The sequence below is a fragment of the Pithys albifrons genome, chromosome 17 (genome assembly GCF_047495875.1).
Source record: "Pithys albifrons albifrons isolate INPA30051 chromosome 17, PitAlb_v1, whole genome shotgun sequence".
In the NCBI taxonomy this organism is placed as follows: Eukaryota; Metazoa; Chordata; class Aves; order Passeriformes; family Thamnophilidae; genus Pithys; species Pithys albifrons.
Window position 1 is genome coordinate 15243953 of NC_092474.1, and position 24721 is coordinate 15268673.

At 50.6% G+C, this 24721-nt stretch overlaps 1 protein-coding gene across 3 annotated transcripts in view; it reads left to right on the plus strand.

Moving 5' to 3' along the window:
* Positions 1–24721, plus strand: part of POLE (DNA polymerase epsilon, catalytic subunit) — a 32831-nt gene that overhangs the window by 3641 nt on the left and 4469 nt on the right. For all 3 annotated transcript variants that reach the window (XM_071572110.1, XM_071572111.1, XM_071572112.1), the window contains exons 7-37: positions 23–103; positions 362–469; positions 880–990; positions 1263–1348; positions 2045–2164; positions 2848–2980; positions 3578–3691; positions 4880–5092; positions 5832–5939; positions 6644–6772; positions 7571–7673; positions 7772–7918; positions 8507–8652; positions 9410–9558; positions 9921–10013; positions 10671–10815; positions 12096–12253; positions 14009–14204; positions 16494–16708; positions 16967–17069; positions 17211–17291; positions 17367–17489; positions 17573–17791; positions 18108–18317; positions 19447–19590; positions 19919–20059; positions 21928–22081; positions 22169–22275; positions 23276–23452; positions 23816–24039; positions 24187–24407. In XM_071572110.1, the coding sequence (XP_071428211.1) occupies positions 23–103; positions 362–469; positions 880–990; positions 1263–1348; positions 2045–2164; positions 2848–2980; positions 3578–3691; positions 4880–5092; positions 5832–5939; positions 6644–6772; positions 7571–7673; positions 7772–7918; positions 8507–8652; positions 9410–9558; positions 9921–10013; positions 10671–10815; positions 12096–12253; positions 14009–14204; positions 16494–16708; positions 16967–17069; positions 17211–17291; positions 17367–17489; positions 17573–17791; positions 18108–18317; positions 19447–19590; positions 19919–20059; positions 21928–22081; positions 22169–22275; positions 23276–23452; positions 23816–24039; positions 24187–24407 (4459 nt within the window). The remainder of the gene's footprint in view (positions 1–22; positions 104–361; positions 470–879; positions 991–1262; positions 1349–2044; positions 2165–2847; positions 2981–3577; positions 3692–4879; positions 5093–5831; positions 5940–6643; positions 6773–7570; positions 7674–7771; positions 7919–8506; positions 8653–9409; positions 9559–9920; positions 10014–10670; positions 10816–12095; positions 12254–14008; positions 14205–16493; positions 16709–16966; positions 17070–17210; positions 17292–17366; positions 17490–17572; positions 17792–18107; positions 18318–19446; positions 19591–19918; positions 20060–21927; positions 22082–22168; positions 22276–23275; positions 23453–23815; positions 24040–24186; positions 24408–24721) is intronic.

Here is a 24721-nt window from a genome sequence, read left to right on the forward strand (position 1 = left end):
GCCTGCCCTCCTGTCTCTATAGGCTCACTGGTATGACGTGCGATACCGGGGCAACACCTACCCCCCCGAAATCACCCGCCGAGATGACCTTGTGGAGCGGCCGGTGAGCATTGGGTGGGCAGGTGTCTTTTTGTCCAGGTGTGTCCACCCAAGGGACTGGTTTCTGACATCCTGCTGGTGTCACACCGTGGTGGCAGGGGGAAAGCTGTGTTTCTGGGCTTGAGTAATGATTTTTGCATTGATAAGGCACTAAAATGGTTAGTGGGGAAGTTCTGGTTCACTTGCACTGGGCTTGATGGGAGCTGCTTTTTAACTTTAAGTCAACTCTGGAATATTTTCTAATGGATTTGATCCTGCCCAGGATCCTGTTGTTCTTGCCTTTGACATTGAAACGACCAAACTCCCTTTGAAGTTTCCTGATGCAGAGACAGACCAGATCATGATGATCTCCTATATGGTTGATGGGCAGGTAAGGCTAGCAGAGTGGTTTCCTCTGGTGGTTTCAGGCTCCAGCAGCGAAACCAGGGAGCAGCCCAGCATTCCCCTTCAACCCTGCTGGCTTCAGGCTTGCTGTGCTGGCAGCTGCATGGTGTAAGGCTGTGGAAATGGTGTTAAAGTCTGGGTGATGCAGAAGATTCTGAGTTTTGTGGTACCCAGCTTAGATTACTGGTACTCCTCTGAGTGAGAGGAACAACACTGGTGTCCTGTGTTGTCTCTCCTGGCCTCCTTTTCTGATGGCTGACAGATGACTCCCAAACAGTTGTTCCCCCTTGACAGAAGTTCTGGCTTTCAAGAGGAAAAACTTCCTATTGTTTGGACAGTATTTTTGGGTTGCCTACAAGCCCAGTCCTCCTTACTGCCTCCTTGTCACCTCCTCAGGGCTACCTGATCACAAACAGGGAGATCGTCTCAGAGGACATTGAGGACTTTGAGTTTACTCCCAAACCAGAGTATGAGGGTCCATTTTGTGTCTTTAATGAACCAGATGAGGTAAGTCAGTTCTGCTTAGCAGAGTTTTGCCTGCCTGGGGTTCTTGTTGGCCAAAGAGAGTTCATTCCCTGGCAGACTGCCTCTCTGGGGAATTCAGTGAGTCTGTCAGGGCTGGTTGTACTTTCATTTCTTGGGAATAAGGGTAAGAGAGGTCAGGTTTGGGCTAGGTGCAGAGGAGAGGGAAAGGGTGGAGTACAGTGTATGGTATCTGCCAACTGTCCATGAAGGAGATGAAGTTCCTTAAAGTACATATCCTTTCTGTTTCATCCCAGGCTCATTTAATCCAGAGGTGGTTTGAACATGTCCAGGAGACCAAACCCACCATCATTGTCACATACAACGGAGACTTCTTTGACTGGTAAGATCAGGAATGACAACTAAGCTGGCAACATGTCACCAGAGCTGAAGGGCAGGGTCAGATTCCATTCTTGACATCCTTCCATAGCTTAGGCAGTGTGGGATCCATGCGGAATGGCCACTTCGCCCACCTCACCAAATCCTGTGATCACTGGCTTGGCAGTAGGACTTTCTGAAGAGTCCATTCACTTGCCTGAGCTGCCTTTAACCCTTGAATGTGGGATTGTGGATGAGCCCAGTCTTGGGAGAGTAGGGAGAGGGTCAAAAGAGACCTGGCAGATACTGGGGGGGGGCACAGGCAAGCCTTGGAAAGCAGGGCAGAGGGACCACATGCCATCACCTCCAGGGGCAGGATACGAGCTTTGCCTCTTGGGTCACATTGCATTTCTGTCATAGAACCACAGAACGGTTTGGGTTGGAGAGGACCTTAAATATCTAGTTCCAACCCCCCTGCCATGAGCAGAGACACCATTCACTAGACTAGGTTGCTCCAAGCCCTGTCCAGTGTGGCCTTGGACACTTTCAGGGATGATGTGTTCCCATGTCCTGCAGAAAGTTTTCTCCATGGCAAGATACACAGATAAATCACAAGAAAAATTCTTTAGGCAGTCTGTAACAAAGGAGTTGTGGAACCATTGTTGAAGATGCAGGAAAATGGCTATCCTGCTCCTTCTCTTCACTCTGCCTCTTTCCCCAGGCCCTTTGTGGAAGCAAGAGCAGCAGCTCATGGAATGAATATGTATCAGGAAATTGGGTTTCAGAAGGACAGCCAGGGGGAGTACAAGGCATCCCAGTGCATCCACATGGACTGTCTGAGGTATGGAATGCTGCTGTGCTATCATATAGTTGCATCTTTATCTCTTGCGTTTTTATAAAATAATTATTGTTGTATCTGAATACTGTTCTCATTCTGTCTGTTGGAAAGTTTTGTGAACCTTCTTCATCTGTGTGATAATCCATTTCTGTGATGTCTTCTTCCCCTTGGCATGCTGTATTCTGCAGTTGAAGGGCTTCCAGAACTGGCTCTTGCCCTGCAGCCTCAAGTGTTTGATGGCTGATTTGCAGGGAACAGAGAAAGGGTGGGTTAAGATCAGGCCATTGGAGCAGGGAAGGAACTGTAGCCTCACCCACCAAGACTCCTGGCACAGCCAGAGGAGGAAAGAACACATGGGAGAGAGAGCAGTTTGGAATTTTATGTCAGTTTCTCCGCCTGGAGCAGTCTAGGCTCTGGAGCCTAGCTGAATGTCCTTGCAGTCCTGCCAGGTTGTCTCCAGTGGTGAAATGTTTATCTTATCTGGAAGGTGGAAATTCTGAGCGGTGGAGGTGGGATGGACAGTGGGGCTTGTCCTGATAGGGAAAGCTAAAGTTGGACAGCCTTGTACTCTGCTGTTCTCCACAGCTGGGCTGTCCTTGGTGAGAGGTCCCCATGGCAATCCACATCCCCTTTGCAACCCTGAGCCTATTTTGAAGGTCAGGGCTGTTTTTTCTGATTTTTTCCAGGTGGGTGAAGAGAGACAGTTACCTCCCAGTAGGAAGTCACAACCTGAAAGCAGCTGCTAAAGCGAAACTAGGTTATGACCCAGTGGAGCTGGACCCTGAGGAGATGTGCCGGATGGCTACGGAAGAGCCTCAGGTATTCCCTCCCTGTGCTTTATGGGAAAACAAGCCCAGAGCAGTAGCAAGATGACTGAATCTGTAAGCTAAAAGTGGATTTTGATAAATGAACTCAGTTTGTCTCCCTAGACTGCCAGCGCCTTAGAACTCATGAGAAGAAAGATCAGGATTTTGCTGAAGTTGTTCTGGCCCTGCCATTGCACTGTGCATTCTCTATGTATTTATGTCAGTATGAGGTAACAGGCACCTCCAAAATCAGAAACACCACAGAGAACTGAGACCTGCTAGAGGGACAGGAGGGGGTTAATGCTTCAGCTGTCATGGGCAGGGGGTTCTGCTTTGCCCTGGACCAGCTTTCTAAGTCCCAAACAGGGTGGATTTTGTGTCTTCCCTGTTCCTTCCCACTCAAAGCTGACATGTTGCTGTGTGACTAGAGCTAGAGCAGGATGACTCTGAAAGTAACATATTATTCTTTACAACCTAGACTATAGAGAAATACACCTTTCCTTTCTTCCTCTGATACAAGCATGTCCAGCAGGAAGCAAGGAAAGATCATTGTCACTGAGCTGCTCTGTCATAGGACTGGGAATAAGTTGCCTCTCTTCTTCCCTGACAGACCCTGGCCACCTACTCGGTGTCTGATGCTGTTGCCACCTACTACATGTATATGAAGTATGTGCATCCGTTCATTTTTGCCTTATGCACCATCATTCCCATGGAGCCTGATGAAGTGAGTGCTTTCTCAAAATGATGATTTCTCTGCCAAGTGAAGAGCCGCATCTCCCATGCTGCAGGGATGCTCTGACTGCAGATGTGATTCCCAATGCATGGACCCTTTGCACCTGTGGAAGGGAGGGTAGATTTGGAGGCTACCCCTTTCTGTTGCATCGCCTGGGATGTTTGGAGAGAGGTGTCTTAACAAGAAGACACCTAAGGGTTTGGCAGTGCAGGGCTGGAGCAAGGAAGTATGCCTAATGCTCCATGCTGAGCCAGGTTCACTTGTAGTCATGGTGTAAAAGCAAAATATACACAGATATTTCCTCAAAATAGCAAACCAGTGGAAAGAATTGAAAAAGGTTTATTTCAAAGGCAAGAACACTAAAAACTTACAAAGATAAAACTAGCAGTGCTGTGAGCAGCACTGGGCCTAAGAAAAGGCAAACCTTCTGCTCGTTCCCAGCTTCCCATCACTTCCCATCACTTCCCCACCTCGGCTCCCCTGCTGGCTGCTGAGGCCTGAAGCGGGTCTGTGAGCGTCCTCTCTCTTGGACCCAAGGAGTCAGCCTCTGTGGAAGGTGTGTGGAGTCACGTCTAAAACTGTCTCTGGGAAAGAGGCCTCATTCCAGGCAGGAAAGCTTTGTTAAGAGAAAATAACTGCCTCCTTGGTAGCAATATCTTCCAGAAAAGAGTTATTTCTGCCTACACATGACCAGGCAAAGCTGTGTCTCTTGATGACTGTTATCAGATGTAAGGAGGATGGTTGGGAAGTTCTCAGTGCTGAGCAGGTAGAAAATGTCCATCATTTCCCACCTGGTTGAGCTGACAACAGTGCTTGATGGTGGAGTAGTGTTGCATGTGTGTCACCAGCTGAAGCTGTCCAGTTCACTTTGCGACTGTAAGGCCAGTCCAGTCCTGCCAGCACTGGGACAGCACTTCTGCTGAATCAGACTGGTTTAGGTTGGACAGGACCTTAAAGCTCATCTCATCAACCCCCTGCCATAGGTAGGGACACCTTCCACTAGCCCAGGTTGCTCCAAGCCCCATCCAGCCCGACCTTGGACACTTCCAGGGATGAAGCAGCCACAGCTTCTCTGGGCAACCTATGCCAGGGCCTCCCCACCCTCACAGACAAGAATTTCTTCCTAATATCTAAATACTCTTTTTGAGTTTAAAACTGGCTTTGATTTTAATTCTACAGGTGTTAAGAAAAGGATCAGGAACGCTGTGCGAGGCACTGCTGATGGTTCAGGCCTATCATGCCAACATCGTCTTCCCCAACAAGCAGGAGCAGGAATTCAACAAGCTTACAGAAGATGGCCATGTGCTGGACTCAGAGACTTATGTGGGAGGCCATGTGGAAGCACTGGAGTCTGGGGTCTTCCGCAGTGACATTCCTTGCCGCTTCAAAATGGTAGGGGGGCCACTTGCCAGCCCCTGTTCTCATGGAGCAGCGTGGTGGGGAGGCATAACCCTACCACTAGTGTTGGCATTTCTGGTGTGTCCCTGTTTGGCTTGGCCAGCACCTAGAATCAGAGAATCAGTAAAGCTGGAAAAGCCCTCTAGTGTCATCAAATCCAACTGTTAACCTAGCATGGCCAAGGCCACCACTAAACCGTGTCCCCAGGTGCCACACCTACCCATCTTTTGAACACTTGCAGGGATGGTGATTTCACCAGTGGCCTAGACAGCCTGTTCCAATGCTTGACAACCTCCAGGAGACCCTGGGCACATAAAGCTGGGCTGGGAATGGATGGGAGGAGGCCTTCAAGTGGCTATCTGTGCTTCAGTGGGAAAGCAGGTGTCACATGTGTCACATACTGGAAGCAAGCCAGAGCTCGTTGACAGTAAGGGAGAGTGGTGAAGTGGGGTTTTAGGTTTGTTTTTAAGGCAGTGGTTCTTGAAAGTTATGCTTCTGTCCCTTTGTGTCCTGTCCTCCCTCCCAAACTAAGCTTCTTCTGAATCCTTCCTGAGTCTTTTACCTGTTTCTGGATCAGGCTGCTACCTCCATTACCTCCCACCATGCCTCAGTATGTCACTTACAGCTTGTAGCTCCCCAGGCCTGGAAGAGACAGGGATGCAGGGCAGGAGCTGCCAGCCTGCAGCCAGGTACAGCTGTCCACAGCCTCACTGCCATCTCCACATCCCTGCAGAATCCTGCTGCCTTCGACTTCCTGGTGCAGCATGTGGAGAAGACACTGCAGCATGCCATTGAGGAGGAGGAGGGTCTGCCCTTGGATCAGGTCACCAACTTTCAGGAGGTACAGCACCAGCAACACAGCTGAGCTGGGCAGAGAGGGCTGGGACTGCAGCTCTAAAATTCTTGTTTGGGTTCAATTTGTGCTCTACACAGAGAGACCAAGAAGCCCATCTATAGGCTTAATCCACTGGGATCCCCTTTGCCCAGACACTGCAACCCATCCTGCAGATCCAGGTCTCTGCCCCATCTGAGGGATGCCGTTCTTGCTTTCCCCTTTGCATGCTCAACCAGGAGCAAAGCTCAGAGAGCTGGGAAGGGATTTAGAGAGCGTGCAGACCCCTCACATATCCCAAGTACTCATGTTCCTCTTGTTCCCCACATCTTATCAGCTGCAAAGTGCAGGTTGCCCTTCTCCAAATCCAGGTCTGGAGTTTCTTGGAGGGCAGCACCAGATGGGAATTCTAGTTTTTGCTGTTGTCTCCTTTAACCCATTTGGACTGAAAGGGTCCTTGATTGAGTCACATTTAGGAAGCAGCTGCTCCCAGCTGCCTTGTACCCCTATAGAAAAGCTCACCTTGAAGGTCCAAACCAAAACCTGAAGCACCGGTGGTCAGGGATTCCCTGTTCTCTCCTTTGGTCCTTTAGAATCCATCCCCAGAGCCTGTGGCAGGTGTCCCTGTGAAGAAGTAAAGGATCAAATTCAACAAATATTTGACATTGTAATTCCTTCCTGCCTGAGTTTCACTTCTCTGTGTCTCGCCACAGGTTTGTGATGAGATCAAGGTCAAACTGAATTCCCTGAAGGATGTTCCCAACAGAATTGAGTGTCCCCTTATTTACCATCTGGATGTGGGGGCCATGTACCCCAACATCATTCTCACCAACAGATTGCAGGTGAGTAACATCAACCTTCTATTTCCTAATTTCACTTCCAGATGAGTTGGTTGTTCCTCTTGATCCCCTTAACAGCAAAGGGATCAACAACAACTTTCTGCCCAGGGCACGGGAAGCAGATAAGGTTGGGTGTGAAATTCAGTCAAGCTGCCATGAAATTAGAATCATAGAATGATTTTGGTTGGAAAAGCCCTCTGAGACCATTGAGTCTGACCATACCCCCAGCACTGCCAAAATCACCACTAATCCATGTCCCCAAGTGGCACATCCATAGAGCTTTTACATCCTTTCTGAGATAGTGACTCCACTACCATACTGGGCAGCCTGTGCCAGTGTCTTTCCAATGAAGAATTTTTCCCTAATATCCAACCTAAACCCCTCCTAGCACAGCTTGAGTCACTTTCCTCACTTGTTACCTGGGAGCAGAGCCTGACCACCACTTGGGTCCACCCTCCTGACAGGGAGTTGTAGAGAGCAAGGTGCCCCCTGAGCTTTCTTCAGATGGAGCTCCCCCAGCTCCCTCAGTCGCTCCTCATCAGACTTGTGCTCTAGATCTTTCCCTAGCTCTATTGTCCTCTGAATGCCAGGTCTGCAGAGACTGAGCTACAGCCTTAGCTAGGACTCTTCCCATAAACACATTGTTATTTTGACGGTTTTATGTTCCTGAAAGGCTTCAGTCAGGAGAACATCTTTGATGTTCACACCTGTGCTCTCTTGCCACCTACCACCTGTTCTGGCATGAACTGTTATTTGGGGACATGTCTGCTCTAACACCTGTGTGTCTGTTACTGCATCCAGCCCTCAGCCATGGTGGATGAAGCCACATGTGCTGCCTGTGACTTCAACAAGCCAGGTGCCAACTGCCAGCGCCGGATGACGTGGCAGTGGAGAGGAGAGTTCAGTAAGTACAGGAAGAACCATGCAGTCCAGCCCACAGATGGAGCCAAATTCCTGCTTCTCCTCTGATCACTGGGAACTGATCACTGCTCTCCTCTGCAGTGCCTGCCAGCCGCAGCGAGTACCACCGCATCCAGCAGCAGCTGGAGTCGGAGAAGTTCCCTCCACTGTCCCCCGATGCACCACCCCGTGCCTTTCATGAGCTCTCCAGGGAAGAACAGGCCAAGTATGAGAAGAAGCGCCTGGCAGGTAAAAAAAAACAGTCAAGGTCATGATTTGGGCAGTGTTTTGCAACCCAGACTGTGAGCAGTATTAAGCATTAGTGACCCCTCCTAGGGCTGTGGGGTGACGTCAGGCTGAGGCTGTACTCAGAACTTCTCCAGGATTTAAGCAGAGTCCTGTGTGCTTACAAAGAGGAGCCAGGGATTTGTAGCTTTGTCATTGTTTCCCTTTGCCTATAGAGAGCCTGGATTTGAGTTGAAATGTGAAGGGCTCTATTTTTTGTAAGGCTTCTTATTAAAGCCAGTGAATGGAAAGGAAATGTCAACATTATCCCATCACCTGAAGGGATCCTGTCCAGCAGAACCATCCTGCTGACTGGAGGCAGAGCCTGAGTTTGTGAATAGGCCATACATTTAGTTTGTTACTGCCCTTGTCCCCACATCTCCATAATGAGGTGCTGCTTCTCTCCATGCTGAGATCTTCTCCCTTTACAGCAGGACTGTCCTGTGCTTACTAATGCCTGATGCATAGGTAGACCCTGTCCTTCCTGTGCCTTTCCATCTGTAGCAGGGCACCCATCCCTGAGAAGCTCGCTCTGCCTCCTCCCTTGAACAGATTACTGCCGTAAGGCATACAAGAAGATCCATGTCACTAAGGTGGAGGAACGAGTCACCACCATCTGCCAGCGAGAGAACTCTTTCTATGTGGACACGGTGCGAGCGTTCCGGGACCGCCGCTATGAGTTCAAGGGGCTGCACAAGGTATGAAGCTCGGGTGGTGGTCAAACTGGTCTTGGCAAGGGCTTGCTGAAAACCTCAAAGGATTACTTCCTTGGATTCCCACCAACAGAGGGCAGAGTTAGATGGGGTATTGGGAAGAAATTGTTCCCTGTGAAGATGGTGAGGCCCTGGCACAAGATGCCCAGATAAGCTGTGACTGCCCCGTGCCTGAGGCTGTTCAAGGCCAGGCTGGATGGAGCCTGGAGCAACCTGATCTAATGGAAGGTGTCCCTGCCCCTGGAGGGGGTTGGAATGAGATGAGCTCTTAGGGTCCCTTCTAAGCCAAACCATTTTGTGAGACACTGGGATTCTACCTCTGGCAGGGTTAATTAATAAGCCAGTTGGTTTGCAGTTCTTCCCAGATGACTCTTCTGTCACGAATCACAGGGCTGGCAGAGAAGCTTTTTCTGCACTGATGGTTTTGCTGTTAGCCAGATACCATGGATCTCTGCAGGCAGTGTATTGGGTTCTTCCCTGCATAAGTGTGCTCCGCACAGCTGCTGCTGATTGAATTTTGATGGCTGGTGGGAGCTGCAGGTCCCTCCTGCTGAGTAACAAAGTGCCTCTGGCCAACCCTTCCTGTGCTTCAAAAGAAAACAGGATGTTTCACTCATCCTACTGATCTTTGGTGAAGATACTCCTCTACAGTTGCAATGCTATAGTGGAACTAAGTGGGAGCCAGTTGAGTGGCACTGGTTGTGACATGTGGGATCATCCTTACTCTTCTTGTGGCATGCAGGTGTGGAAGAAGAAGCTGTCAGCAGCAGTGGAGATAGGAGATGCCTCTGAAGTGAAACGCTGCAAGAACATGGAGATTCTCTATGACTCCCTGCAGCTGGCCCACAAGTGCATCCTCAACTCCTTCTATGGATATGTCATGCGGAAGGGGTGAGTCTCCCCTAGGCAATCCAGGGTCCTCAAAAGAGGACCTTCGGAAAGCAGGATTGTCTTGGTGAAGTATTCACTTGCTTCGCCTGCTCCTGAAGCCTGTAACACTCTCGTCTTGCTTCTACCCATGACTTCTCTATCTGGAGACTTGCCAGACATTAAATGGTGCAAATCTTGTCTGTTAGTGGGTTTCCAGCTTTTCTGGAGCATCATAAGTAGAGAACTTCATAGGGGAACAATGTTCCAAGGGCCAGTGTTGATGTGTTTCTTGTGCTTCTTCCCCTGGAGGTTCTCCTGCCCTTCCATAGCTGGGTTTGGGAGAAAGCATATCATGCTCTTCACTGTGAATCCTCTGCTCACAGAGCTCGCTGGTACTCCATGGAAATGGCTGGCATCGTCTGCTTCACAGGGGCAAATATCATCACCCAGGCCAGGGAGCTGATCGAGCAGATTGGGTGAGTCCATGCTGAGCTGGAGAAGGTCCATCTACATCTAGGACAGATGTGGAAGCACATTAAACACCCAGGCTTTCAGAGGGATGGAACACCTTTCCTGTGGGGCAAGGCTGAGAAAGCTGGTGGTGTTCAGCTTGTAGAAGAGAGCTTAGAGCTCCTTCCAGAGCCTAAAGGGGCTCCAAGAGAACTGGAGAGGGCCAAGAGTGACAGGACAAGGGGGAATGACTTCCCAGTGAAAGAAGGCAGGATTAGATGATAGACTGGGGAAAAATTGCTCCCTATGAGTGTGGGGAGGCCCTGGCAAAGGTTGCCCAGAGAAGCTGTGGCTGCCCTGTCCCTGGAAGTGTCCAAGGCCAGGTTGGATGGTGCTTGGAAAAACCTGGGCTAGTGGAAGGTGTCCCGGCCCATGGCAGGGGGATGGGATGAGATGAGCTTTGAGGTCCCTTTCAACCCAAACCAGTTTGGGATTCTGGGATTCTATAAATATACATATTCCTGACAGTGCTATGGTTATTCTGTTTCACTTGAGGGTTTGCTTTGCAGAAGGCAGCAGAGGAGTGGATGCAACGTGCTGCTGCTGCTTTTATAGAGGAGACAAAGCTTATCCTCACCCCTCATCCACTCTGCTCCTGACTGTGGCCTTTCTTCCTTCTTTAGGAGACCTCTGGAACTAGATACCGATGGAATTTGGTGTGTCCTCCCCAACAGCTTCCCAGAGAACTTTGTCATCAAGTCAACCAATGCCAAGAAGCCAAAGGTGACCATCTCTTACCCGGGTGCCATGCTGAACATCCTGGTGAAGGTGAGTCTGGCACCTGTCCAGGCCAGCTCTGCAGCCTGGGAAAAGAGGTGGAGAGGAGAGCTGATGAGTGGGGAGAGTGTCACAGGTGGGAGTGGAAGACTTATTAAAGAAGCCCTGTTGTTGAGTCACAAGGTGCAGAAAAGACTTCCTTGCTTTCTAAACTCCTTCTCAGAGAGGAGTTTAGGTGTGGCTGGATCCTGTCTCAGATTGTGCTAATGGTTTAAATTTAAGGAATTACAGATGTGTGATTAAATCACTTTGTACCACAGGTTTTAATGATGGCAAATTGGATGTATTTATATGGAGTTAATTATTTATTATAACAAATGAACAGATAAGTGAGCAGACTAAAGATCTTTATCAGAATTATTTATCACACAGTGTAAAAGCTAAAAATCTACTAGTAGGGTATCATATAGCATGAAGTACTATAGTGCACTATATCAAAGCAATTATATTAATGCAGTTGTATCAAAGCTGGCAAAAGAAACAATCATTAAGTAGATATTGATATAACTCATCATACAAGGTAGCAGGCAGATCTCTTTCTTTCTCTTAACGCTTGGGGAGTACACATGAAGAGGTGAGAAGCTCCACACTTCAGAGAAGTATGTGGAAGGATTTGCCATATGAAAATTGGACTGGGTTTTTATAATTATAAAGTGATGGACTGGTATTCATAGATTTACAGGCCAGCAACTAGTTTATTGGTCAAATCCTGCTTCAAAAAGCAGGATGTGTGTTTGAAGGTTGGTGAACCAGGCTGGTTTTAGCATAGTTCAACACCAAAACAGCACCCTGGTGCCAGCAGTAGAATTTACATGATAGCTTGCACTGCATGCATTCTCTGATTGAATTCTAGGCCTTCTTGCTGTAGGCCATCCTGCCACAGAGAGCCCCTCTTCTATCTCTGCTCCCCTTGTAGCAAGTGAAGTGTCAGTACTGATGGCCCTGGAGAGCACCTGAACGAAGGGAGAGGCTCAGGATCCCTCAGCAGAGAGGGGGGTCTATAAGAGGACAGGTTTGGTGCATGCTCACCTGTGCAGGTAGGGAGTCCAGAGCAAGGTCTAAACACATCTTCTGTTCACTCCAGCCTCTGTAAGACAAAAGAATATAATTTTAGGATCTCAACAGGCAGGTCAGATGTTCTGACTTTTGAGTCCTAAACTGTGCTGTAGCTCCCAGAGGGATCCCTTTGGGCAGGATGTGTACCAGGGATGTCCCCAGGTATGACCAGCTGGCTGTGGAGTGAAGCTGTTCTCCCGGGACTGTGCCCACAGGAAGGCTTCACCAATGACCAGTACCAGGAACTGCAGGACCCAGCCTCACTCACCTACGTCACACGGTCAGAGAACAGCATCTTTTTTGAGGTGGATGGTCCATACCTGGCAATGATCCTTCCAGCTTCCAAAGAGGAGGGGAAGAAGCTAAAGAAAAGGTGAGATTTCAAAGCTAGAGATATCCCTTTCCCTGAGTAACAGAGTGAGGCTCTTGTTCCCTGTGTACACATGAGACACATTGGTCCTTGCCCCTGGAGACAGCAGCACACTTGACTTACTGGCTTTAAATGGCAAGTTCCTTACATCAGATCATCTTTGAATCCAGCTGTGCACTTACCTCCAGTGCCATAAATTTTAACAGATAATAGCAAAATTACATTTCTCCTACCTGGTTGCCAGACATCTCCCTCTTTGGCTCTGAGGTGTGCAGGAGAACTTTGACTTTCGTTCTGAGCGTTTCTAGTACTGCTTGCGTTCAATCTAATCTGTTTAAACTCAGCAGTTTCTGCCTTCCTATCTCAGGACTTCACAGACCTCCAGTCACACTTCCCCTCGGTATTTACCCTTCCTTCTCCATCTGGAATAGCGTCTGAGTCCGGCCATTACTGTCCCATTGTAGGATAGTTGTACACAAAACTTCACTGATTTCCCTGCCACTTCCTAACCAGAACATGAGCTAGAGCAGTAGCATGCACTGTTTCTGAAGGCAGCTGACAGACCTGGGTCTGGCTCCAAAAAATGTTATCACTGCCCCCAGCACCCTCTGTCCTGACAACTAGTTAAGTATTTCTTTGTGCTTAATCCCCCACAGCATGAGTGCCAGGACACACCATCCCCTGTCAATGCCCCTCCCCAAGCAGTCAATCCCCTCTGCAGAAGTCAAGGTAATGCCCAGCTCTAAGTAGGCTCTGCTTGTAGGACTCCTCTCAGGGCCTCTGGTTTCCAGTAGTTTGGGGATGTTAAAATCAGCATGTATTTCCTGGTTACTTTTCAAGCAAAACGGCCTGGAGGTGGAAGAAGCAAAGGCTGTGCCCATGGGATTGTGGGTAGGTAGGAGAAGAGCTGACCAAACCATGTAGGTTTGAATACCCCCTCTCCTCACTGATGGTTCCCATGGGGTGATTTGGGTTTTTTTGAGACATACAGATAATTGCCAGCACTGTGAAAGGCAAAACAATGCACGAGAAGAGGCAAGAGGGAAGGTCTGTCATGGCTGCATTCAGTGTCCTGAACCCCTCCGCCACCATTGCAGTTGACAGTTTCCTTCTCTCTAAACCTCTGGAGCCCCTCTGGTCTGGAGACAGGCTGGGAGAGCTGGGTGTTCAGCCTGGATAAGAGAAGGCTCCAGGGAGACCTTAGAGCCACTTCCAGAGCCTAAAGGGGCTCCAAGAGAGCTGGGGAGGGACTTTAAACAATGGCATGGAGTGACCAGGACAAGGGGAATGGCTTCCCACTGTCAGAAGGCAGGGTTAGATGGAATATTGGGAAGGAATTCTTCTCTATGAGGGTGGGGAGGCCCTGGCACAGGTTGGGCAGAGAAACTGTGGCTGCCCCATGCCTGGAAGTGTCCAAGGCCAGGTTGGACAGTGCTTGGAGCAACCTGGGCTAGCGGAAGGTGTCCCTGCCCATGGCAGGGAGGTGGGACTGGATGATCTGTAAGGTCCCTCTCTCTGTGGTTCTATGAATCACTTTGAATGAGCTGGGGCAAGAACTCTTATGCTTTTCCAGACCAAATTGAAATGGATGCTAGAGCAGCTGTAGATATTTGAGACTATCCAGGTGCCACCATGGCTCCTTTGAATGTGTTGGATGATGGCACAATGGCACAGGGAGAAGAGCCCTAGCAGGAGGGACAGCAGCATCCTGATGTGTCCTTTGGTGCAGGCCAGCTTTTCTCATGCTGTTTCTCCCAGGTATGCCGTGTTCAACGAGGATGGGTCTCTGGCTGAGCTGAAGGGCTTTGAGGTGAAGCGCCGGGGAGAGCTGCAGCTGGTGAAGATATTCCAGTCATCTGTGTTTGAAGCTTTCCTGAAAGGCAGCACACTGGAGGAGGTCTACGCTTCAGTGGCCAAAGTGGCTGATTACTGGCTGGATGTGCTCTATAGCAAGGTAGGCACAGCTCAGCATGTCTGTGCTCCAAGGTGGAGCCTGGGAAGGAGTGTCCAAGCTGGTTGGGCACTGTGGGGAGGGTGGACTTTTCTTGCACAGAGTTGATGGTCCCCTGTGCCTCTTTTACCCTCAGTCAGTTCACAGGTGACACTGAGCTGGGCAGGAGTGATGGTCTGATGAAAGGTGGGAAGGCTCTGCAGAGGGAACTGGACAGGCTGGGTCTGTGGGCCAAGGCCTGTGGTGTGAGGTTCCAACAAAAGTAATTGCCAGGTTCAGCGTTGGGGTCACAACAACCCCATGGTTGGGGACAAAGGGGCTGGAAAGGTGCCCGTCAGGAAAGGCCCTGGGGGTGCTGGTCAACAGCAGCTGAGCATGAGCCCAGATGAGCCCAGCTGGGCAAGAGGCCAGTGGCACCTGGTCTGTACCAGCCATGGTGTGGCAGTAGAACCAGGACAGTGACTGTGCCCCTGTGCTGGGCACTGCTGAGACACCTCCAGTCTTGGGATCACTTTTGGAAACCTCACGACAAGACACTGACGGACTGGAGCGTGTCCAGAGATGGGCAAGGGAGTTGGGGAAGGGGCTGAAGCACAAACCTGATGTGGAGCAGCTGGAGGGACTCAGCCTAGAGGAAGGAAGGCTCAGGGGACCTTATCACTCTCTCGAACTCCCTGACAGGAGGGTGGAGCAAGGTGGGGGCGGGGGGTCAGTCTTTGCTGACTGGAACAAGAGACAGGATAATAGAATGGCTTCAAGTTGCACTGGGGGAGGTTTAGGTTAAATAACAGGAAGAATTTCATCCCCAAAAAGGATTGTTCAGCCATAGCACAGCTGCCCAGGGCAGTAGGAGAATCACCATCCCTAGAAGAATTTAAAAGCTTTATGGGTGTGGCACTTGGGGGCATGGCGTAGTGACAGCTTTGGCAGTGCTGAGGGAATGGTTGCACTTGGGCATCTTAGAGGGCTTCTCAACCTGAATTACTCTGTTATTCTATGAAATCAGAGGGTGAGAGGGACCGAGAGCCTGGTTGGGTCCTTGTTATGACCCACTGATCAGCGTCATAATGTTCATTATAAATTCTCATCTGGCTGAACAAGGACACTGGACATGTGTCAGGGAACTCTTAGGTTTTTATTATACAGTTGCCATAACTCCAGCAACCACAGTGCTTAGACTCAGAAGGTGTTGGCTAACAAGCCAGTTCTCACAAATTTCCACAACAGTGGAGGCAAATGAGCCCTTAATTTTGTACAGAACACTTCATTAAGTTCTCAACTCCCACCAAAAACTCCTCAAAGGCACTGGCTCACACTACAATACTCCAATATTCAAGGATGCTGGCTACCAAGCCACAACACCCCATTACACAAGCTCTCCACTGTCACAGAGAACTCAGTACAGAATACGGAGTAAAATCTGTTAGCTGTGCTTTGCTCAGGCAAAGCAAGGGAAGAAAACAAAGAATATCACCAGTCCTTAGATCCCACCTTGGTCCTGCTGCATGGGTGGTCCAGAGCTGGAGCAAATAATGAGATAAAGAGAGTGAAGGAGAGAGGAGAAAGAGAAGAGAGAGAAAAGATAGAGGGGGGCCCAATCTGCTCCCTTTCCTAGTTAACCTGGTGCACGACTCTCATGTAAACTAGATTATTTGTGCCATATTGTTCATGCATGCACAGCCAGCCCTTTGAGACCTCCTGGAAGTGAGTTGGACAGGGGAATTGAGCATGAGTGTCTAGGTGGAGCAGAAAGCTCCCAGATCACAGAATATTTTGAGTTGGAAAGGACCCACAAGGATAATCAAGTCCAACTCTTAGGTGAATACAGGGATCAAATCTGGGACCTATTGGCACCATGCTCTAACCCACTTAGAGTCTTCTAAATATTTTATATGATATTGCACACAATACAGTAAGTTGGCTCGGAACACACTGCCCCACCGCTGTGGGACCCTCTCCTCCAATCATACCTTTTCTGTAGCAGTGCTCAGGAAGTTTGATACAGAAAACACTTAAGTCTGGTCCTCTACAGTACTTCACTTTGTGATGACATTGTGCTACAAGTTCTTGGTGAGTCCAACTTTGCAGCACAAAGCTGTGCTGTCACTGGTGCCAGCCTCAAACCCACGCTCCCTCTTTTCTATAGATCCTACTGACAGCTGCAACAGGGAGCAGCTCTCAGGCTCCATGTAAAGAGACACACCAAATGGATGTAGGTGCTTCCTCTTCCTGACAGCAGCAAGGTTTGATTGTTAAGTTCTTGCCAACTTTGGGTTATTCCCTTGCTTTCAGGCTGCCAACATGCCCGATTCAGAGCTGTTTGAGCTCATCTCAGAGAACCGCTCCATGTCACGCAAGCTGGAGGACTATGGGGAGCAGAAGTCCACCTCCATCAGCACTGCCAAGCGCCTGGCAGAGTTTTTGGGGGACCAAATGGTGAAGGATGCAGGGCTAAGCTGTCGCTTCATCATTTCCAAAAAACCAGAAGGGTCTCCAGTCACTGAGAGGTAACCCCACCTGAAGGGACCAGGGCTTCTGGTAGTGCGGGAGCAACCAGGAGGGGATGGGCAGGTATCAGAAAGGGAGGGAGCTGGTATGCTGTAGCCAGGTGATCACCTGAATCTGGGACAGACCATGAGTGGGGTGATGGGTAACATCATGCAGCCCAGTGGTCTCTCAGGGATGGGAGGAGAAGCCTGAGGGTCTCCACAGGCTGGGAGAGAGCATTGTGCAGTGCTAGGATGTTGCTTCCCTGCCTTTCCCAGGGCCATCCCCCTTGCCATCTTCCAAGCCGAGCCCAGCGTGTGCAAACACTACCTCCGAAAATGGCTGAAGAGTCCCTCACTACAGGACTTCAACATCCGTGCGGTGAGTAAGGCATCCCTGCAAATGGCCCTGCATTTGGGATAGGGGCTCATCCCTTCAGAGGCACAACCTGGGCACAACAAGGATGTTTGCTTCTGTGACTGCTTGACTTTCCTCACTTCCCAAGCTTTGCCCTCTTTCCAGATTCTGGACTGGGACTACTACATTGAGAGACTGGGCAGCACCATCCAGAAAATCATCACCATTCCTGCAGCCCTGCAGCAGGTACAGGGCAGTGCAGGGGTGGGAAGAGCAGGCCTTGGGGTAAGGGACTTACTTTGATTTGGAGCTGCTCTCCAGGTAAAGAATCCGGTGCCACGGGTTCGGCACCCAGACTGGCTCCACAAGAAACTCCTGGAGAAGAATGACGTGTACAAACAGAAAAAAATCAACGAGCTCTTTGTTTTGGAAGGCAAGAGACAGGTGAAGAGGGTAAAGGGAAGGTACTGGTTGTGCTTGTGGGGCTCTTCAGCAGCCCACATCCTCCGGCTGTTTTGCTCTCTCAGGTCCTTGCCAATCAGTCTGTGGAGGGGATGCCCAGCTCACAGATTGGTGACATAGAGGACTTTGGGGCTGTCAAGATTCCTCAGCCACTGGTTCCCATTGCAAATAAGCGGAAGCGCATCCCTGCAGCAGAGGAAAGCCAACAGCTTCCCCAGGACCTGGAGCTGTCCCAGTCCTGGCGGGAGATCCTGGGCCCACCTCCACCCATGGGCACCACCAAGGTAGGTGAAGCAGATTTGAAGCAGATTTTACAGGGGATGCCTCAGTACTGTGCTTGTCTATCAAAGCAGCTTGGATGCTGCCAGGAGCAAGTTGTGCATCTCTCAAAACCCTCTGTGCACACATGGTTCAGATACAAGGAGAAATATAACCAAGAGACAGAAATAAAACCACTAATTGAGAAAAGGGGAGTAGTGGCTTTGCAGCTGGGGCAGGAGCGGGATGGAGGGCTGGGGGCTGGAGGGCTGGGCTGTGTGGTGTGGTGTTGTGTGGCTGGGAAGCCTGTGTTGGTTTCATGTGTTCTGTCACCCAACTCAGGAAGAGCGGCTGGTCTGGCTGCGCTTCCACCAGAAGAAGTGGGAGCTGCAGGCTCGACAGCGGCGGGAGCGGCAGAAGAGGCGGCGGCTGGAGGGTGGCGGGATAGGGACAGGTGGAGGAGTGGTCCGCGATGCTTCCTCCAAAGGGCTCAGCAGCTACTTGCGCCGGACAGCACGCAGCATCTTGGATTTGCCCTGGCAGATTGTGCAGGTACCAGAGAGGGGACCTGCCACAGAGCAACCCAGGGTACAGCCCTTACATTAAATTCTGTGGTCAAGCAGTGAAGTTCAGGAACCCTGACCCCAGCGCCATGCAGTTGTTAGCCCTGGGGAACTCAGACGGTGCCACAGAGCCTCAGGCTCGCGCACACGTGGATGGAAACAGGCACCCACGGGGTCGTTCTTGGTGAATCTGGGATGTGTGTATAGATCGGCCAGTGGGGCAACTCCAGTTCAGCTGGAGGGCAGCACTGGGCAGTCACAGAACCACAGAAATATCAGCTGAGGCTGGAGGCAGCTCTGGGGCCCCTCTTGTTGCACCCCTTGCCCAGGCAGGGCCACCCAGAGCCAGCGGCTCAGGGCCATGTCCTGGAATATCTTCAAGGATGGAGACTGCACACCTACCTTGGGCAACTTGGGTGAGGGCTCGGTCACCTTCACAGGAAAAAAGTGTTTCTGACATGCAGAGGGACCCTCCTGCATTCTGATTTGTCCCCATGGTGTCTGGTCCTGCCATTGGGAACAGCCAGCCTCCATCCTTCCTGTTTGGTATACGTGTGGATGAGATCCCCCTGAGCTTCCTCCGCTCAGTGATGGATAGTCCCAGCTCTCTCAGCCCTTCCTCATATGAAAGATGCTCCAGTCCCTTCTTCATCCTTGTAGCCCTTCAGTGTGTCCATGTCCAGTGCTGAGGAGTCCAGCACTGAGCACAGGATTCCAGTGGTACCTGGAAGCAGCCATTGTACAAACACAGAGATGGAATGGTGCCACCTGTATTTTCGCAAACCTTTGTTATGCATGGCCACCTAAGCACAGCCCCTGTCACCAATTCATCCTCTAGAAAAGCCTCAGAGCTGCAGGTCCAGCAGGTCAGAGTGAATTGGGTGACATCATCCCCTGGAGTTTGTTGGCCCACCTGAGGCAGAGTTTTCTTCATGGTACCCTGGGACATTAGCAGGACATAAGGACTCCAGAGCTGAGAGCAATGACTTTAAGACCTCCACTCTTTTTGGCCACCAACTGACCATGTACATCCTCAGAGTGCTCCACAGCACAGATAAAAGCATTGATGGCATGTTGGATCTCCTGCTAACCCTGACCTTGCACCCCGTGTCCTGCAGATTGCTGAGACCAGCCAGCCTGGGCTGTTCCGGCTGTGGGCAGTGATAGGGAGCGACCTGCACTGCATCAAGCTGAGCATCCCCCGTGTCTTCTACGTCAACCAGCGTATCCCAAAGCCAGAGGAGGGAACAGCCTACAGGAAGGTGAGGACCTTCCCCTTCTGGAAGGAGAAGCGGCTGCCTGTATTGAGATGAGGTGCTTCACCTCACCTACAAGCAGATATTACAGGCCTAGCAACATCTCACTGTCCCGCTCTGCAGATATCCCTCATCCAGGGCATAGTCCCTCTGCTAATCCCAGCCTGTCTGGAAAGCAGGTTCTCTGTTACAGGAATTTGTAACATGTTATGAGCATAACCCACTGATCCCCCTAGGAGAGAGGAGCATCAGAAGCTGGGCTCAGAGCCTGGCTCCTGGCAGTGGTGCCACATGGTGGGATATGTCCCAATAATCTTGTCCCTTACCTTGGCAGGTGAACAGGATCCTGCCCCGCTCAAACTTGGTTTACAACCTGTATGAATATTCTGTTCCCGAAGACATGTACCAAGAGCACATCAATGAAATTAATGCGGACCTCTCTGCTCCAGACATTGAGGGAGTGTATGAGACACAGGTAACTCCTCCAGGTGCTCATTTTTAAGGATTGCTGAGCAGTAGTAGCTCATTAGTCTGAGTGCCAGTGACAAGTCACCAAAAATCCAAGGCACCAAGATACCAAAAATCCAATCTGGACAGTAGAGAACTGGTACATATACCCATGCTCATATGGACAGAAATACCAGCATGTGAGTTACAGTATGTCAGGGAAGGGGGTTTCAGTTTATTTTGAGTTAGGAAACTTTGAGGAAAGAAGGCCTCTAATAAGCAGAAGTGGTAATCTTCCTCTGAACTAATCCAGAACCAGCCTGCTAGTGTTGGGACCAGAAAAGAGAAAGGGTATTGGGAGTAAAGCTGTTGTAAGAGTGGAATTAGAGAAAGCATAAGGAAGGTGGATTTGATACTAAAATGCACCATAGAATTATTATGGATTAAAAGTCTTTGCCTGAGTAGGACAAACTTGTGTGAGCAGAGGTGCCATGGCTGTTAAATGCTTTCCAAGGTGCAGGAGACTGCAGGGGGCAGAAAGAGCATCACAAGGTTGGGAGACTTCAGCAACTCAAGTTACTGGTATAACCTGGGAAGCGTTCCAGTGGCGCATGGTGAAAGAAACCATTTTTACTAACCTGAAATTTCTGCTTTTGGAAAATTTGGACAAAGGTTCCACAAGGCAAGGCACAACTCTTAATGTTTACATGGAGCTCATGAAATCCTGTGGTGATGAAAAAGGTTGAAGCATCTATGCCATCAGCAATTGAAAATGGTACCTATCAAACCTTACTGACGTTTAGTAAGCAGCATCCAAAACAGACTACAGATTACTCTGCCAAAGTGAGTAGTGTGTATCCAAATTCACCACATCTATAGACCTTCCTCTAGCAAATGGAATCCTCTTCACTCCCACAGTGTTTAATAAGTTGCAAGAGGAAAAATCAAGGAACTAAGTGGAAACTAAAATGAGCAGCTGAAGTAAAACCAGGGGCATAGAGAAGTTTTAAAGATATGAAGGAAATTAGATGAGTGTAGGGTACTGGTATCTGTCCTGTGAGGGGAGTCTGAATGAGGTGGACTGTGCAGCCAGACGGAGAAGAGTCTCAGGAGACCTGCTCGATGGGAAGAGTGGAGGAGAGGAACCTGACTGTGCTCTGGTGCCCAGGAGAGAACAGAAGGCAGTGGGCACAAACCTGCAAGGGTGGTCAAGCAGGTTGACCAGAGGGTTGTGGAGCTTCCATCCTCAGAGACACACATAACCCAGCTGGACACAGACCTGCTTAAGGGAAGATCCGTCTTCATCTTTAAACATCTGCAGTGCCATTCTGATAATGATCGCAAAAAATGTAGCACAAGTGACACAGGAGGATGTGAGCAAGGGAACAGTTTCCTGGCAAGGATGGGGCTTAGATGGGAATGCTTCAGCGTGCTGAAGGGATGTAATGTATCCGGAGTCTATACAACTAAAACTGGCACAAGGGAAGTGTAATGAGGCAAGAAATGCTTATTCCTTCTAACTGATTTGGGACCAGGTCCCTCAGCAAGCCTTTCAGGAGTCTCCTGCAGCTGTGGAGTTGACAGCTACAGGGTTAAAAAAACAGGTGGATCCTTGGTGGATCTTGCACCATGCAGGTTATCTGGAGCCTCAGATGGAGTCTCTGCCTTGGAGTGCCAAACCACAAGTTCCAGAGCTGCAAGATTGCCCAAATACCGCTCCACATGTCCTCCAAAGTACCCTTGATGGTGGGACCTGGGGCTAGATAGGAACACGTGGATTTTGAGATACCTCTAAGCACTGGCAAAGGTGTTAATACCAAACTCATGCCAAAGGCACCTCAGGTGTGTCATACGTGTGGTTTTCTTGTTCCATCACATCTCTCCCCATCACTCTAGGTGCCTCTGCTTTTCCGTGCCCTGTCCCACCTGGGCTGCGTGTGCATGGTCAGCAGACAGCTCGTCCAACACCTGGCAGGGCGAGAGCTTGAAACCTTCGACATAGAGCACCTGGAGATGCGATCGCTGGCCCAGTTCACTTACCTGGAGCCAGGTGAGGCATCCTGGTAGAGGGTATCCTGAGGAATCTGGTATCTCACACCCATGGGTACCACTAATGCTCTGTGCTCTGTGCCTCCAGGAAGCATTCGCCACATCTACCTGTACCACAGCTCCCAAGGCAGCAAGGCACTCCTGGGCCTCTTCATTCCCTCACAGCATAAAGCTTCCATCTTCGTGCTGGACAAGGTAAGGGGGACTGTGAAGTGTGGGGCATCTGGGGTGCTGGTGGGTGAGGGACTGGACATGGCCCAGCCATGTGCACTGACAGCCCAGAAACCTGTGTGCTGGGCTCATGCCACAGCATGGGCAGCAGGGGAGGCGGGGATTCTGCCCCACTCAGGTGAGACCCCACCTGGAGAGCTGCCTCCAGCTCTGGCGCTCCCAGCGTAGGAAGGACTTGGAGCTGTTGGAGTGAGTCCAGAGTAAGCCACGCAGATGCTCCAAGAGCTGGAGCCCCTCTCCTCCAGAGACAGGCTGGGAGAGCTGTGGTTTTTCAGCCTGGCTAAGAGAAAGCTCCAGGGAGATCTTAGAGCCCCTTGCAGAGCCTAAAGTTGCTCCAAGAGAGCTGGAGAGGGACTTTAGACGAGGGCCTAGAGTGACAGGACAAGGGGGAATGGCTTCACAGTGAAAGAGGGCAGGGTTAGATGGATACTGGAAAGAAACTGTTCCCTTTGAGGGTGGTGAGGTCCTGACACAGGTTGCCCAGAGCAGCTGAGGCTGCTCCATGCCTGGAAGTGTTCAAGACCAGGTTGGGCAGGGCTTGGAGTGCCCTGATCTTGTTCACCTCAAGTTGCACCAGGGCAAGTTTAGGTTTCATAGTAGGAAACACTTCACCGAAAGGGTTTTCAAGCCCTGGAACAAGCTGCCCAGGGCAGTGGTAGAATCACTATCACTGGAGAGATTTAAAAGCCATGTAGATGTAGCACCTGGGTACCTGAGTTAGTGGTGGTCTTGGTAGTGCTGGGTGAAGAGCTGGACTTAAAGGTCTTTTCCAACCCAAACAATTCTGTGTTTATACAGTGTCCCCATGGCAGGGGGTTGGACTAGATGACCTGTAAGTCCCTTCCACTCCAAACCATTCCATGCTAGGGCTGGACAGCAGGAGGTTTCTCTGTGTATCTCCCCTGGCAACAAGCATCCTGAGGTCTCTCTCCTGCTGCTCTGACCCAGTCCCCCTTGCACCCAGGTACGCAGCAACCAGATGCCAAATCTCACCACTCTGTTCTCAGCAGAGCGCACAGCTCTGCTGGAAAAGGTGGGCGAGGAGCTGCTGCCCCCAGACAAGCACACCTTTGAGGTGCGTGCTGAGACTGACCCCAAGGCTATCTACAGAGGTGTCCAGAGGCTGCTGCTGGGCTACAAGGTGAGATGAAGGTGGGAGGAAGGTCTCCATGGGAGAGAGTGCTGTGGAAGGCAGTGGTACATGAATTCCAACAGCACCTTCACATAACTTCTGGGCCCAAGGTCAAGAGTCAAAGTGGGTGCTATGTTTTGCATGGGTGGCTTACCTCGGGCAGTGCCAGCCAAAAGGCCACCCAGTATCTCTTTCCATCCTTGCAGTCAGCTCAAGAGCTGGTAGTATGGAGGTGAGTGGCCGCTTTGGGAATGCTGGGATGTGCTTCCCACTGTGGGGACCTGCTGTGGGGACAGGGCACCTGACACTGCCAGCTTCCTACTGAGCAGATTGACCAGCACACCAGGACATATCCCTTTCTCTTTGGTGCAGGATGAGCGCCGGGGCCCCACGCTGGTGGCTGTGCAGTCCAACTGGGACCTGAAACGGCTGGCAAGTGGGATCCCCATCATCGATGAGTTCCCCTTGGTCCCCATCCAGCTGGTAGATGACGTCAGCTACTTGGTCCTGGACTGGCAGCGCCACGCTGCCCGCCGCATGATCCGCCACTATCTCAATCTGGACACTTGCCTCTCCCAGGCTTTTGAGATGAGCAGGTGCCACGAATGGCCATGTTCCCCTGAAGCTGCTGTGCACTCAGTGAGACCACAGGACCTGTCTTGTCCCTTGAGGGGACAGGCATTGTCCTTGTTTTCCCTGCAGCCATGCCCACTCCAATGACCACTCACCTCTCTGTGCCCCAGGTACTACCACATCCCCATTGGCAACCTCCCTGATGACATCTCCACTTTTGGCTCTGACCTATTCTTCTCACGCCACCTCCGTCGTCACAACCACCTGCTGTGGCTGTCCCCCACAGCCCGCCCTGACCTGGGTGGGAAGGAGGCTGATGACAACCGCCTGGTCATGGAGTTTGATGAGAGAACCTCAGTGGAGATCAACAACCCTGGCTGCTATTCCACAGGTGAGGAGGGAAGAGGGTGGTAGCACTGAGTGGGTCAGAGCTGGATCCTGCTTTTTGAGTTCTGCAGAGGGGTGGATGCAGTCCCCAAAAAGCCTGTGTGGTGACAGTTATCACCAGCATCTTTCAGGTTTCAGCATCAGTCTGGGCAAGGTGGATGCTAAAGGCATGTCCTGGTCAGGGGAGGCTCACTTGTAATGTGCAGGCATTGAAATACGGATTGTTTACCAATGAACAGTGACAGCAACACTTGGCAGACCACCTGCAACATGTGAAGCCAAAGGACAGACTAGCTCACCTGGTCATCCCTGGTGAGC